At 38.1% G+C, this 14850-nt stretch overlaps 1 protein-coding gene across 2 annotated transcripts in view; it reads left to right on the top strand.

The window, feature by feature from the left end:
- The window catches only part of NPR3 (natriuretic peptide receptor 3), a 68113-nt gene that overhangs the window by 14421 nt on the left and 38842 nt on the right, over positions 1-14850 (top strand). For both annotated transcript variants that reach the window (XM_014781567.2, XM_004422706.3), the window contains exon 3: positions 10089-10255. In XM_014781567.2, the coding sequence (XP_014637053.2) occupies positions 10089-10255 (167 nt within the window). The remainder of the gene's footprint in view (positions 1-10088; positions 10256-14850) is intronic.

Here is a 14850-nt window from a genome sequence, read left to right on the forward strand (position 1 = left end):
ATTCCTAGGTATTTTATTCTTTTTGTTGCAATTGTAACTGGGATGGTATTCTTAATTTCTCTTTCTGCTACTTCGTTGTTAGTGTACAGAAATGCAACTGATTTTTGTATGTTGATTTTGTATCCTGCAACTTTACCATATTTGTTTATTACTTCTAAAAGTTTTCTGGTGGATTCTTTAGGGTTTTCTATATATAAAATCATGTCATCTGCAAATAGTGACAGTTTCACTTCTTCCTTTCCAATTTGGATCCCTTTTATTTCTTTCTCTTGCCTGATTGCTCTGGCTAGGACTTCCAGTACTATGTTAAATAGGAGTGGTGACAGTGGGCATCCTTGTCTGGTTCCTGTTCTTAGAGGGATAGCTTTCAGTTTTTCACCATTGAGGATGATATTAGCTGTGGGTTTCTCATATATGGTCTTTATTATGTTGAGGTACTTTCCTTCTATACTAATTTTATTCAGAGTTTTTATCATAAATGAATGCTGTAGCTTGTCAAATGCTTTCTCTGCATCTATTGAGATGATCATGTGATTTTTATTCTTCATTTTATTAATGTGGTGTATTACGTTGATTGATTTGCGAATGTTAAACCATCCCTGCATACCTGGAATAAATCCCACTTGATCATGGTGTATAATCTTTTTAACGTATTGTTGTATGCGATTTGCTAGTATTTTGTTGAGGATTTTTGCATCGATGTTCATCAGTGATATTGGCCTGTAATTTTCTTTTTTTGTGTTGTCCTTGTCTGGTTTTGGTATCAGGGTAATGTCGGCTTTGTAGAATGAGTTAGGGAGCTTCCCCCCTCCTCAATTTTTTCGAAGAGTTTGAGAAGGATGGGTATTAAGTTTTCTTTAAATGTTTGGTAGAATTCAGCAGGGAAGCCGTCTGGTCCTGGACTTTTATTTTTGGGGAGGTTTGTGATTATTGTTTCGATCTCCTTCCTGGTGATTGGTCTATTCAAATTCTCTACTTCTTCTTGATCCAGTTTTGGAAGGTTGTATGATTCTAAGAATTTATCCATTTCTTCCAGATTGTCGAATTGGTTGGCATATAGCTTTTCATAGTATTGTCTTATAATCTTTTGTATTTCTGAGGTGTCTGTTGTAACCTCTCCTCTTTCATTTCTGATTTTACTTATTTGTGCCTTCCTCTTTTTTTCTTGGTGAGTCCAGCTAAAGGTTTGTCAATTTTGTTGATCTTTTCAAAGAACCAGCTCTTGGTTTTATTAATTTTTTCTATTTTTTTTTTGGTCTCTATTTCATTTATTTCTGCTCTGATTTTTATTATTTCCCTTCTTCTACTGATTTTGGGCTTTGTTTGTTCTTTTTCCAGTTCCTTTAGGTGCATTGTTAGATTGTTTATTTGAGATTTTTCTTGTTTGTTGAGATAGGCCTGTATCACTATAAACTTCCCTCTTAGAACCGCTTTTGCTGTATCCCATAAATTCTGGCATGTCGTATTTTCATTTTCCTTTGTCTCCTGCTATTTTTTGATTTCTTCTTTGATTTCTTCGTTAACCCAGTCGTTGTTCAGTAGCATTTTGTTTAATCTCCACATATTTGTGGCTTTTCTGATTTTCTTCCTATAGTTGATTTCTAGTTTCATACCATTGTGGTCTGAAAAGATGCTTGGTATTATTTCAATCTTCTTAAATTTATGGAGACTTGTTTTGTGGCCTAATATGTGATCAATCCTGGAGAATGTTCCATGTGCATTTGAAAAGAACGTGTATTCTTTGGTTTTTGGATGGAATGCTCTGTATATATCTACTAGGTCCATCTGTTCTAGTGTGTCATTTAAGGCCAATGTTTCCTTATTGATCTTCTGTTTGGATGATCTATCCGTTGGTGTAAGTGGAGTGTTAAAGTCCCCTACTATTATTGTGTTACTGTCTATTTCTGTTTTTATGTCTGTTAATAATTGCTTTATATATTTAGGTGCACCTACATTGGGTGTGTAGATATTTACAAGTGTTATATCCTCTTGTTGGATTGTTCCCTTGATCATTATGTAATGCCCTTCCTTGTGTCTCTTTACAGTTTTTGTTTTAAAGTCTATTTTGTCTGATATGAGTACTGCTACCCCAGCTTTCTTTTCATTGCCATTTGCGTGGAGTATCTTTTTCCATCCCTTCAATTTCAGTTTGTGAGTGTCTTTAGGTCTGAAGTGTGTCCCTTGTATGCAGCATATATATGGGTCTTGTTTTTTTATCCAGTCAGCCACCCTATGCCTTTTAATTGGAGCATTTAGTCCATTGACATTTAAAGTTTAAAGTAGCTATTGATAAGTACGTACTTACTGCCATTTTTTAACTTTTTTTTTTTCTCAGTGTTCTAGTAGTCCTTCTCTGTTCCTTTCTTCTTCTATACAGAATTGATGGTCACTTTAGTTTGACCTCTGTCTGAAAGCTGTACTCTTTAACTCCCCTCCTCCCTCCTTTTATGTTTTTGATATCATATCTAACCTCTTTTTTGTGCATTTGTATCCGTTACGTTCTTATCATGGAAATAGATAATTTTTCCTATTTCTGGTCTTCTCTTTTCCACTTAAATCAGTCCCTTTAACATTTCTTGTAGCACTGGTTTCTTGGTGGCAAACTCCTTTAATTTTTGCTTCTCTGGGAAATTTATGATCTCTCCTTCCACTTTGAATGATAACCTTGCTGGGTAGAGTATCCTTGGCTGTAAGTTTTTTCCTTTTAGCACTTTAAATATATTGTGCCAGTCTCTTCTAGCCTGTAAGGTTTCTGCTGAGAAGTCAGCTGATAGCCTTATGGTGTTTCCTTTGTGTGTAACTTGACATTCTCTTGCGGCTTTTAGGATTCTCTCTTTATCTTTAATTCTGGACATTTTGATTATGATGTGTCTTGGTGTGGGCCTTTTTGGGTTTATCTTGTTTGGGGTTCTCTGTGCTTCCTGTACCTGGATGTCTGTTTCCTTCCTTAGGTTAGGGAAGTTTTCATCTATTATTTCTTGAAATAGATTCTCTGCCCCCTTGTCTCACTCTACTCCTTCCGGGACACCTATAACACGGATGTTAGTGCACTTGATGTTGTCCCAGAGGCCCCTTAGACTGTCCTCACTCTTTTTAATTCTTTTCTCTTTTACCTGTTCAGCTTGGGTAATTTCTTCTCGTCTTTCGTCCAGCTCGCAGATCCGTTCTTCTGTATCCTCTACTCTGCTTTTGAGTCCCTCTAATGAATTTTTCACTTCCAATATTGTATTCTTCATTTCTGATTGGTTCTTTTTCATATCTTCCATTTCTTTGTTGACATTCTCACTGAGTTCATCTATTCTTCTCCCCAGATCAGTGAGCATCCTTAACACTCTTAGTTTGAACTCTCTGTCAGGTAGGTTGCTCATTTCTGTTTCACTTAGTTCGTTTTCTGGGGTTTTGTCCTGTTCCCTTACTTGGAATGTGTTCTTTTGCCTCCTCATTTTGCCTCTTTCCCTGTGCTTGTGTCTATGTATTAGGTAGGTCAGCTACATCTCCTGCTCTTGGATAGGTGACCTTATGTAAGTGATGCCTTAGGAGCCTTCCTCTGTGCTTCCCTCAGTTCTCAATGTTCCAGGGGTCACCTCTGTGTGGGCTACGTGTGTCCTTCTGTTGTGGCCTGTTTGCTCTCCCTGTAGGCACCCAGGGATGCCGAGTTATATGTGCATTTAAATTTTGATAGATATTGCTAAGTTACCCTTTAAAGCAGTTTACCAATTTATACTTTTGCAACAATGTATTGCAACAGACATTGTCTGTTTTCCTATACCCTTGTCAAGCCTGCACATCTAACTTCTAAATTGTTTTATTTATTTGAATTTCTTTTTATGTCTGTAAGCAAAGCTTTGCAGTTTTCTTCTTTTATATTCGTCACCATCCTAGGTATTTTATGTTTTCTGGTTGTTATGATCATGATCATTTCCTATTACATTTTGAAACTGTAGTTGTCATATAGAAAAGCTATGAGTTTTTGTTTGCAAGAATTCCACATATTAAATCCTCTGTTCCAATGGTTTTTATATCATTTTCAAATAATAACGGTTTTTCCTCCATTTTGATACTTGAACATCTTCTATCCTTTTCTTTTCTTATTGCAATGGCAAGAACATCCAGAATAATATTGTATAACAATGGTGATACTTTAATTTCTGACTTCTGGTCTTGAAGTAGATGTGAAAGTATCCTTTTATTTCTAGCTTAATAGATGTGGTTTTAAAAATCAGAAATGAGTGTTGAATGTTATCAAATACATTTGACCTATACCTTTAATAAATTTCCTAATAGGAGCCATTGTAGTATTCTTGGAATTAAACGTACTTTATCATGATGATTTTTTTTAGATGTATTGCTGATTTTAAGTTTTTAATATTTTATTTAGGATTTTTGAATCTATATTTGTGAGATTGGACAGTAGTTTTCTTGCCTTGAGGTAGTATTGCCAGATTTTAATAGCACATTTACATTAGCTTTATAAAATGGTTTGGGACACTTTCCATTGTTTTTATGCTCTAGAACAGTTTATATACCATAAGAATATTCCTTGAAAGATGGAAAAAATTCAACTCTGTATCTGGACCTAATTTCTTTTTAGAGGTAATTTTTGGAAAACTTAAAAAAATTTATTTTGAAATAATTTTAGACTTACAGAAAAGTTGCGAAAATAATATAGAGTTCACGTGTAGTTTTTACCCAGATTCCTCTAATGTTAACAATTTAAATAAGCATAGTATAGTTATCAAAATAAGAAAATTAACATTGGTACAGCACTACTAACTAAACTATAGGCTTTATTTGAAATTTACTACTTTAATGTGTTTTTGTTCCAGGATCCAATCCAGGATCCCACATTGCATTTAGTTGTTGTGTCTCCTTAACCTTCTCTAGTCTGTGATGGTTTCTCAATCTTTCCTGCCTTTCATGACCTGACACTTTTGATAAGTCTATTATTTTGTAGAATGTCTCTCAGTTTGGATTTATCTGGTGTTTTCACATGATAAGATTGAGTTTATACATTTTTTTGCAAGAATACTACAAAAGCGATGCTATGTCCTCACTGTGTAGTATCAGTGCATAAGAAATCATATATCTATATGACATTGTTGGTTATGGTTGGACAGCTTTTTAAAGCTTAGTTTTCCATGAGTTCAGTTTTTCTGCTTCTTGAAAATTTAATTGTGTAGGTTATACAGTGTGCTCTTATGCAATCTACAAAGTATCCTTGGTGTTTCTGATTAGATCCCCTCTCTTTTCCCTTTTGCTCAGGCCTTGGGCTCTGATGTTAGTCTGCTTGAGAGGCTGTGCCACATACTAGCTCTTGGCAAATTGATGTAACCCTGCTCTCCCCTGCAAGCTTTAGTTTCTTCTAATGATAATAATAGTATTTACCTTGTGGCATCAGGCTGAGTAGTAAATGAGGTGATGTATATGACATACACAGCAAACTTCTTGGAACATAATGAGTGTTTAATAATTGTTTGCTACATTAGTCTTAGTTTACTTTGATATTACACATAGTACTTTAAAAATGAAAAGTTAAGTTTGTACATTTTTCTGTGATGTAGTTTTATAGATAGATTTAGGGCCATACATTGGCCCTAGAGGTCAAGAGCCATAGTGCTGTGTGGCTAGCTGAGGTGAACTCCAGGCTTTCATTTCTTATTCTGTGATGTCCCAGCTAGTCATTCAGCCCACATTTATTGAAGGCCTGCAATGTGCTGGGTCCTTGGTAAGTACCGAGAGCTACAGGATGACACAGTTATCCCAACGTTGAGCACCCCTCGCCAGTACCCGATCTCTGGCCACAGGCTTGCTGAGCACAAGGCTTAGTGCTCAGCAGGTTATTTCTTCTTTCACAGATATTCTGTAGCCTTCTCACTCAAAATACAAGCTTGGGACTCCATGATGTTTAAAACAAAACAAAACAAAACAAAACAAAACAAAACAAAACAAAACAAAGCAAAGCAAAGCAAAGCAAAGCAAAGCAAATTCACTTTCCCTTATTCCTGGAACAACTGCAAGGAATCAGCTTCTCTGCTCTACTTTTCACTAGCAGACTTCTCCTCTTCTTAATCTCTTGTTCAGGAGCGTTGTAAGAATATGATATCAGTACCCACCACTCCTCTGACAGGGCTATTTTCAAGGTCACCAATGACCTCCTCATTACCAAAGCCCTTAGCTTCACCTTGGACCATGCCTCCATGCTCTAAAGCAGTGCTGTCCAGTGGAACTTTTTGTGATGATGGCTGTGTTCTATTCTGTGTTGCCCAATACGGTAGCCGATAGCCACATGTGGCTATTGAACACTTGAAATGTGGCAAGTGCGACTGAGGAATTGAATTTTAAATTTCATTTAATTTTCATTAATTTAAGTTTAAATAGTCACTCCTGGCTAGTGGCTACTGCATTAGACAGCACAGCTCTCGAGCATTCAATATTGTTTTCATCCACTTCTTTCTGGAAACCCTGTGCTCTTAGCTTTGGTGGCACAGCATTCTTCTGGTTCTCTCTTAGCTCCTCTCTGTCTCCTCCTACTCGTCCTGCCCACTAAGAACAGCATCCTCAAAGTGTCTGTGCTCAACCTTCTCCCTTCTCTTTCTGCACTCTCTTCCCAGTGCAGTCAGTCCCTGGGTTCCAACTAGAAGCCATAAGGAAATGACATCCAACACTCTCTCCAGCCCTCACTCCTTTCTGGCTTCAGACCACTATTTCCAACCCCAGTCTGGTGTTGGCACTTGAACGTTCTGTAGTCAGTCACCTTGGATTGACCATGGCTCTAACTGAAATCATTATTATTCTCACGTCCACTTACCCCTCCTCCTCCACTGGCGCTGCTCTTTCCTCTAGTGACAACAGGTTTTCCTTTCCTCTTTGGCGTCATCGGTGACGTGCCTCTCTCTCTGTTGTCTCTCACTCCCTAACTCTTGTAGAGTCTTGAGATTCCTCTTTTTCAGTCCTCTGCTTTCATTCTCAAGGGCTCTCCCTCTTTTTATGATTATAAAAGCAATAAATATTTATTAATGAAAATTTGCTAGATTGAGAAAAACACAAAAAAAGAAAAGAAAAGAAAACTTGCTGTGATTCTAACCACCCAGACAACCATGTTTAATTTTTTGGGTATGACTTCCCACATGTAACCTCTCATAACCTCTTGCCTGGATTGCTGTGGCTGTGAACGCTCCATGTCTCCCCACTCTAATCCACTGCTATTTCCCAAGGCATGATTCTGATCATGTCATTCTTCTGTTCCGCTCATAAATCTCCAGAGGCACCCAGTTGTCTACTGAATTAAATTTGTCCCCACTGATGCGGCGCCATGCCAAGCCGACCTCTGCTTTCCTAGCGTACAACAGTCTCGTATGGAAGATGTTACTGACACGTTACAACAAGAAACACACACAAAAACAGGAAGTCAAAGTATTGCTTATGGTTGTGATTAGATACCTGTTTGGTCTGGCTTAAATTTATGAAGCTCTATTGCTTCCATTCTTTTTTTCTAGAAAACAAAACTCCAAAGTTATTGCCTTTCAGATTGTGGTAGGCAGATTTATTGTACTGGATTTCACCTCTCTCAAAATAAATAAATGTTTTTCCCGATTTAGTAACTGAGGTAGTTGCTGTTTCCAGTTCTATGTATATTTTCTAATCACACAGTATAAAACCCTATCGGGTTAAATATTTCCTTTCTTGTGTCCCTGGAGAGAACTCTTTCCCAGGGCTGAGAAACTCTGACCTCTTCTTAAGAAACATCGCTCCTGCCTTGAGTCTTGATACCTCAAGTCAATTAAAAATGAATCAATAAATATTGATTGCAGGCCTATAAGAAATGGGTTTCTCCGTGGGATGAAGATGTTCTGGAAATCTTAGAATTAGGGGTCTTCCTGACAAATGGATTCGGTGGCTTCACAAAGGCCACATTGTTCGTGTCTTGAGCACCCAGCTGGGTGTACCCTGGCTGATGGCAGTGTGCTCGTGCTGTGGCCTCCTTGGTGTTGGTGTTTGGGAGGTTTTCTATGGGAGGAGGAGGACTTTGTTAAGTTTTATTTGGTGGCCTGAAATTTAATCTTGTGCTCATTGAGAACGGATCTAGCCCTTAATGAATTCTGTCCTCAGCTCTGTCTTATTTATCTTTTAACAGCTCCCTGGCACATAGCAAGCAATTAATAAAAGGTTGCTATTATAAGGATTATGATTATACAGATGTCTCCACAAACAAATTCTTTGTCTCTGCCTTTTCTCATGCTCCAGACCAAGGTTCCCAGCTGCCTACTGGATGTCATACACATTTGCACCTTTGCCCATGCTGTAGGCTCTGCCAAGCATGCCTTTCCACCTCCTCTCCTTCTATTAAAATCCTATTCACATGTTTAGGACCAGGCTGATGCCTCCTCCTATATGAAACCTTCCCTCCTTAGAGTTCATAGCCTCTTCTTCTATACTCTACATTGTTTCTTTGTACCACCCAATCCCACTGCCCCGTAGTGAGCTAACTGTTTGTTACCTGTAATAACTTCAGTTGTTTACATGTCCGTCTCTAAATCCCTCTCTTGAAGGTGGTGGAGACTGTTCAAGACATTTACGATGCCCGCTGTGGCTATCACAGAACCTTGCATGTAGTACACGGTTAATCAATGTTTGTCTGATTTAAGCTGTTCTAGAAATTCAAAAGCCACCAACTCTTTTTTTTTTTTTTTAAAGATTTTATTTATTTATTTTTCCCCCCAAAGCCCCAGAAGATAGTTGTATGTCATAGCTGCACAACCTTCTAGTTGCTATATGTGGGACGTGGCCTCAGCATGGCGGGAGAAGCAGTGCGTCGGTGCGCGCCCGGGATCCGAACCCGGGCCGCCAGCAGCGGAGCGCGCGCACTTAACCGCTAAGCCACGGGGCCGGCCCAACCACCAACTCTTTATTGAACTTTTTCTGTAAGAGTAGAACAAGTGTCACGGAGCCCTGGCTGACCCTCCAGAGACATCCTCACTGCTCAGCCTCTGGCCTCGAGGTGTCTGCTGCGGACTAGGGGCTTGGGGCAAACAAATGACTTTGGTGTTCGACTCCAGCAGGATGAGTTCCTTGATGTATTTTCAAGATCTCCAGGAATCATAGTGATAATTCATAGAAACAACAGCTTATTGTCAAAAGTTAGAGGTCTACCTTTCCTTTCGGGGCCCTACAGGCCACATATTTTCTCAAAATGAAATAATAAAGAGACGAGTAATGATTATTATCCATGTAATTTGCCTTTGCTTTTGTGAAAGGGAGAGCTGTGAAGCAGTGGGGTACCTAGCTTCTCAATGCCTTGGTTTCCTCATCTGTAAAATAGAGAGGATAATTGGACCTGCATCACGGGGTCTCGTGAGGATTAAATGAGTTTAAACATATAAAGTGCTCAATAAATAGAGCTTTTATTATTATATCTATGCTCAATAAATGTTAGCAATTTTCATTTTTTTTACTATTGATGCACTGATGAACAGTGTCCAATAAATAATTTTTATGATGTTGCCAGCACTAGAGAAATACAAATCCTCACGTTCACCTAAGCTACTTTCACACTGAAGAGATTCCAGAAATATTTCAAGAAATATTAATAATCTCAAACTTTTCTCTTTTAACGGTGCCAACTTTGTCATACTTGTGCACATGCGTTGTCATACAGAGGCATTCCTGCCGTTCCACATCCACATCACACCAGGTGTATTGTACCACACTAACAACTTGGTTGACCTCCACAGTTGATTGTAGGTTTTAAAAAATAAGTTTGAATGGAAAGGAATAAAAACTTACTTCTTACTCCTGCAGTGCTGCAGTTCTTGGGGGGTGAAAATACAGTGACATGGTTATTATAAGGCAATTTACTCCACAGTGCTTTTCTTTCTCTCTCACTTTTCAAAGGAACATGTGTCCAAAAGACCTTCTTCTTCTTTGAGGATCTTGACATTGTCACATCACACCCAAGTGCAAAACTATGACAATACCTCTTGCCCTGGCTGCCAAAAGTAACATGTAGAGACACATCGCAGTTGAAAAGGAAGAATGGCCCCTTTATGGTGACTGGCTTGGAATTATAAATATTTTTATTTCTCCCATAGGAGATGGCTCTTGGAAGAGAGGAGACAAACACGACTTTGAAGCTAAGCAAGCATACTCATCCCTCCAAACAATCACTCTACTGAGGACAGTGAAACCCGAGTTTGAGAAGTTTTCCATGGAAGTGAAAAGTTCTGTTGAGAAACAAGGGCTCAATGAAGAGGATTACGTAAGTGCTTGATTACCAGCCTAGACCTTCAGCATCCTGAAAACTGTCTTCTAATTAAATCAGAGGTGACAAAGTGTCCCATTCTGAACCGTTCAAACATTCCTAGGTCCAGGTCCGAATGTCACTGAGCTTTCTGTTTTTTTTCCTGGCCAGTTTCCACCCCCCCCCCCCCACGTCCCCGTCACTCCCACCCTTCACTTCCACTTTTCCAAATGCTGCAGGAAGGAAAATTGCTTTTTTGGGTACCTGTGTTCTAATGCTAAGCAGATGTCTGTAGACTTCCATCACCTATTGGCTAGGAGCATGTTGGAGAAGATGGATGAAGGAGTGCCCATGTTTTGCATGACTGATGTTTTCAAAGCTTGGTGGCAGGAGATATTTGGGGTTTTAGAAGGATCTTTCTTTTGGCAATCTGTCTTAGTTTTATGGTGAATCTGCTTCTCTCCTGTGGCAATGTCATTGCCCCTTCTGCTGTGAGCTGTTTCCTCCTCAGGTGTTCCAGAGTTTCCCATCCGTTAGTGCTGTTGTTACTGATGCATCTTCCAAGAGTGGACTAGAGTCAGAAGCTTAGGCCAGGCTAAAGATCAAGCAGAGGAACTCATCTAAGAGGTGTCACGAAGACAGCTGACCACACCTCACCTGGTGCCATTGTTTTGCTGCCTCTGGCACACCTTGCTGTGTGACGCCTCAAACCTCTGTGTCACACCTGCAAATCCTTTCTCAGAGCAGGATGAGCAGTGGGCCACTCAGGTTGGTTGGGTAGGTGTGCTGGTTTTCAAAACTGCTTCACAGTGGCCAAAGCAGAAAAGGAGCACCTTCTTAACGACAGACATGTGGCTTAGAAAGTCCCTGCCGAAGGTGGACAATGACCAACTTCGTAAGAGATGGTTACTTCCCAATAGGGCCTCTCCCAATTTCTTTGCTTCAAGTACTACAAGGTACAGGCATTGGCATCAGACTGACTGCATTCAGAGCCTGGACCCAGCACTTCCTAGCTGTGCAATCTGGGGCAAATCACTCAGTCTCCCTGATCCATGTTACTCCTCCCTATTGGGAGCACTGCAGATAATCTATTTGAAGCATTTAGCGCTATCCAGTCAAAAGCTGGAACTCAATAAATGGTGCCTCTTTTGTCTTATTGTTATAAGATTACACCTGTCTTTACAGGAGTTTTCTATCAAATGATATACAAAGTGTCTTATAAGCATATTTATTAATGTTTTAAATGTTATATATATTATACACACATCATTTAAAATATCTTTTGACTTTCTAAATCAGCACTATCTAGTAGATATATAATGTGAGACATATAGATAATTTAAAATTTTCTCGTAGCCACATTAAAAAAAGTTAACCAGGTGAAAGTAATTTTAATAATACATTTTATTTAAATCAAATATCAAAAATATTATTTCAACATTTAATTAATGTAAGAATTACAAATGAGATTGTATATTCTTTTTATTGTACAACGTCTTTGAAATCCGGGGTGTATCTTACCCTTACAGAATATCTTAATTCAATTCAAGTGCTCAGTAGCCGTGCGTAACTCATGGCTACTATATTGGTCAGGGTGTTCTGAATTATCAAAGAAGGAGGGTTTCTGCAACAGAGCCCAAGTTTAAGGAAACCTATGATAGGATTGTCATCATCCAAATATTTTGCCTCAGGAGTATGAAAGAATACAAAGGGCATGGAGCTTCCTTCAGTAGTGCTGCCAAAGGTGGCCTGGGCCAATATTGAAAACATCCAAGTTTTTTACATATGTTTTTTACATATTTTTTTATTTTACAGATTTTTTACATATTACACACTGTAATCATTATAACCAACGCTTGTAAGTAAGCAGATGAGACATTGAGCTGTCAGTGACAATGAGCCATTTACTAGGTTCATATTAATTTACAATTTTCCAGTTTAAAAACTCAAAAATGGTGTGGTTTTGTCTGGCCTCCTTCCTGAGGTGGTTGAAGTTCAAGTATTTCAGTGTAGGCTGTCCACCATGTTGACACTCATTGGGCAAAGGTTGGTATTCCAACACACTACTAGGTAAGTCTTCTTGGTCATCAGTTATTTTGTGTTCAGAATATTAAATCTTATTTTAATGGTAGTCTAAGCAAAATCTCATTTGGAAAGTAGACCTCCTACAAAGATCCATAATACATTCCAAGGCAAATACTAGTGCTTTAGAGAATATTTGTAGTCGTAGATTACAATACTGCTTCTCTCTGATGGTGGGATCATTAAAACTCATTTTATAAATAAATAAAAATTATAATTTTAAGTAGAAATTAAGCTCGTTATACTAACTTATTCCAGTTCTGAAGACATGTTCGTTTTTCATATTTATGTGTGTTTTCGTTGAGTTCTTTTGCATGCAAGTTGGAGATGTTTATCAGGTTAGTTTAGACAGGTGGTTGTGGTGAGTACTGTGGAATAGCGAGATATGGGAGCCAAAGAACTGGGAGCCTGGTGTGGCCGGGCCTCACAGAGGCTAGCCCTTGGTCTAATGCAGCAGGAGATGCTTAACAAGATGAGCAAGACTTGGTGGTCGTCGTTCCAGGGCTCAACTCTTTTCTAGTTCTTTCTGCTTTTCTTATTGGTACCAATGGGTTGTCTCGTCTGCTTACTTAGGACTTCAGTTCGTGACACCTGTCATGGGCTCTTCAGCCCCTGCTGTCAATCTCAAATCCAGCAACTTTCGTGGATTCTCTTTTAGTTCTAAAATTTACCACGTTTTCTAAACAATCACATGACCTGTGAATAGTGACAACTTTGTTTTTTTTCAATTCTTCTCCTAAGCATGCTTAATTAAAAGTATACTTAATTAAATTAAGCATATTAAATTAAATTAAGTGTAATTAATTAAGTTAAAATTTTTAATGGCATGGGCTAGGACCCCAATACAGTGTTGAATGTAAGCAGTGATGGTGGGCATCCTTGCCTTGTTCTTAGCTTTAAAATGAAGAACATATGACAGGTTTTATATCTGTTTATATCACCATTTAAGCATGATGTTTACTCTGGGGTTTTTGGGAGAATCTATTAGATTATGGAAGTTCTTTTTTATTCCTTGTTGGTGAGGTTTTGTTTTGTTTTGACATAATTACTCCTTTTATTAGGATAACTGAAACAAAAATACCACAACAAGCAGCAAGGTTTATATAATGTAGGTTAAAGAAAAGCCGTGGACACAGGTTTTTATGGCTGGCGGTATTATAAATCGTGTGATATCCCTGACTCTATGTCATGTATGTTAGTATCACATTCATCATATTACCATGTTGGCAGCATCGGTGGAAAGGTTGTGATCTGAAAATGCAAAAATTTGAAACTTTAAAATTTTGGTAAGGCTATACTGAAACATTGGAAGGATGGAGTGGCTATGATTTTTAAAATAAAATTATTATTCTATATTTTTAACTTACCAAATTTTGATGCATTAATGCAATTTTGTTTACGTACAATTGATCTCCTTTCCCTTTCTCCCTCTCTCTCTCCCTCCCTCCCTCCTTCTCTCCCTTTCTCCCTTCCTCTCTTCTTCTATCTCCACCTCTTGCCCTCTCGTTAAGATTGACTTTTTTAGTTGAAATAATTGCAGAATTACATGCAGTTCTAAGATGCAAAACAGAGAGATCGCTTGTATACATTGGCCAGTTTACCCCAATGATAACGTTTTGGAAAATTATGTGTTAGATCACAATACAGATATTGACCCTGATGCAATGCACTGATCTTACTCAGGTTTCCTTAAATTTATTTGTACTTGTGTGTGTGTGTGTGTGCCTATTAATTTCTATGCAATTTTATCACCTGTGTAGGTTGGGGTGTTTGAATTTTATCAAGTGCCTTTTCTACATCTATTGAGATAATTGGATTTTTTTTTCTTTATTCTGTTATAATGTAGTGAGTTGCATTACTAGATTTTTCTTTTATCCAGTTTATCGAGATATAATCAACACATAACACTGTATAAGTTTAAAGTGTACAACATAATGATTTGATATATGTATATATTGTGAAATGATTACCACAGTAAGTTTAGTTAACATCCATCACCTCACATAGTCACAGATTTTTTTTTTGTGATGAGAACTTTTAAGATCTACTCTCTTAGTAACTTTCAAATATACAATACAATATTAACTATAGTCACCATGCTGTAATTAGATTCCTAGAACTTATATATCTTATAACTGGAAGTTTGTAACTTTTCACCACCTTCTTTACTAGATTTTTCTAATTTTAATAATCTCTGCACTCCTAGCATAATTCCAGTCTCTCTATACCTCAAGACTTTGAATTCTTATTTCCCAGTTCATATTTTGGAGAATATAATTATGGTTGAACTTATATATGTTTGCCTAGGGGGAGCTAGGCAAAAGGAGATGACTTAGGGGTCGTCTCTAAGGCTATTGGCATCCTGTAGATTAGCATCTCTGGGTCAAATATTGACTCCTGTTTCACTCATCTCTGGTCATTGGCTGGGTGGGTACATATATGTGGTGTGATAGAAAATAGGATTGCTTAGGGCTGGGTTATCTTGGGGGCTGTGGGAGTTGCATGTACTGTAGTGGTCTAGTTATTAGAAC

Source organism: Ceratotherium simum, chromosome 18, assembly GCF_057802395.1.
Source record: "Ceratotherium simum simum isolate JZ-2026a chromosome 18, ASM5780239v1, whole genome shotgun sequence".
NCBI lineage: Eukaryota > Metazoa > Chordata > Mammalia > Perissodactyla > Rhinocerotidae > Ceratotherium > Ceratotherium simum.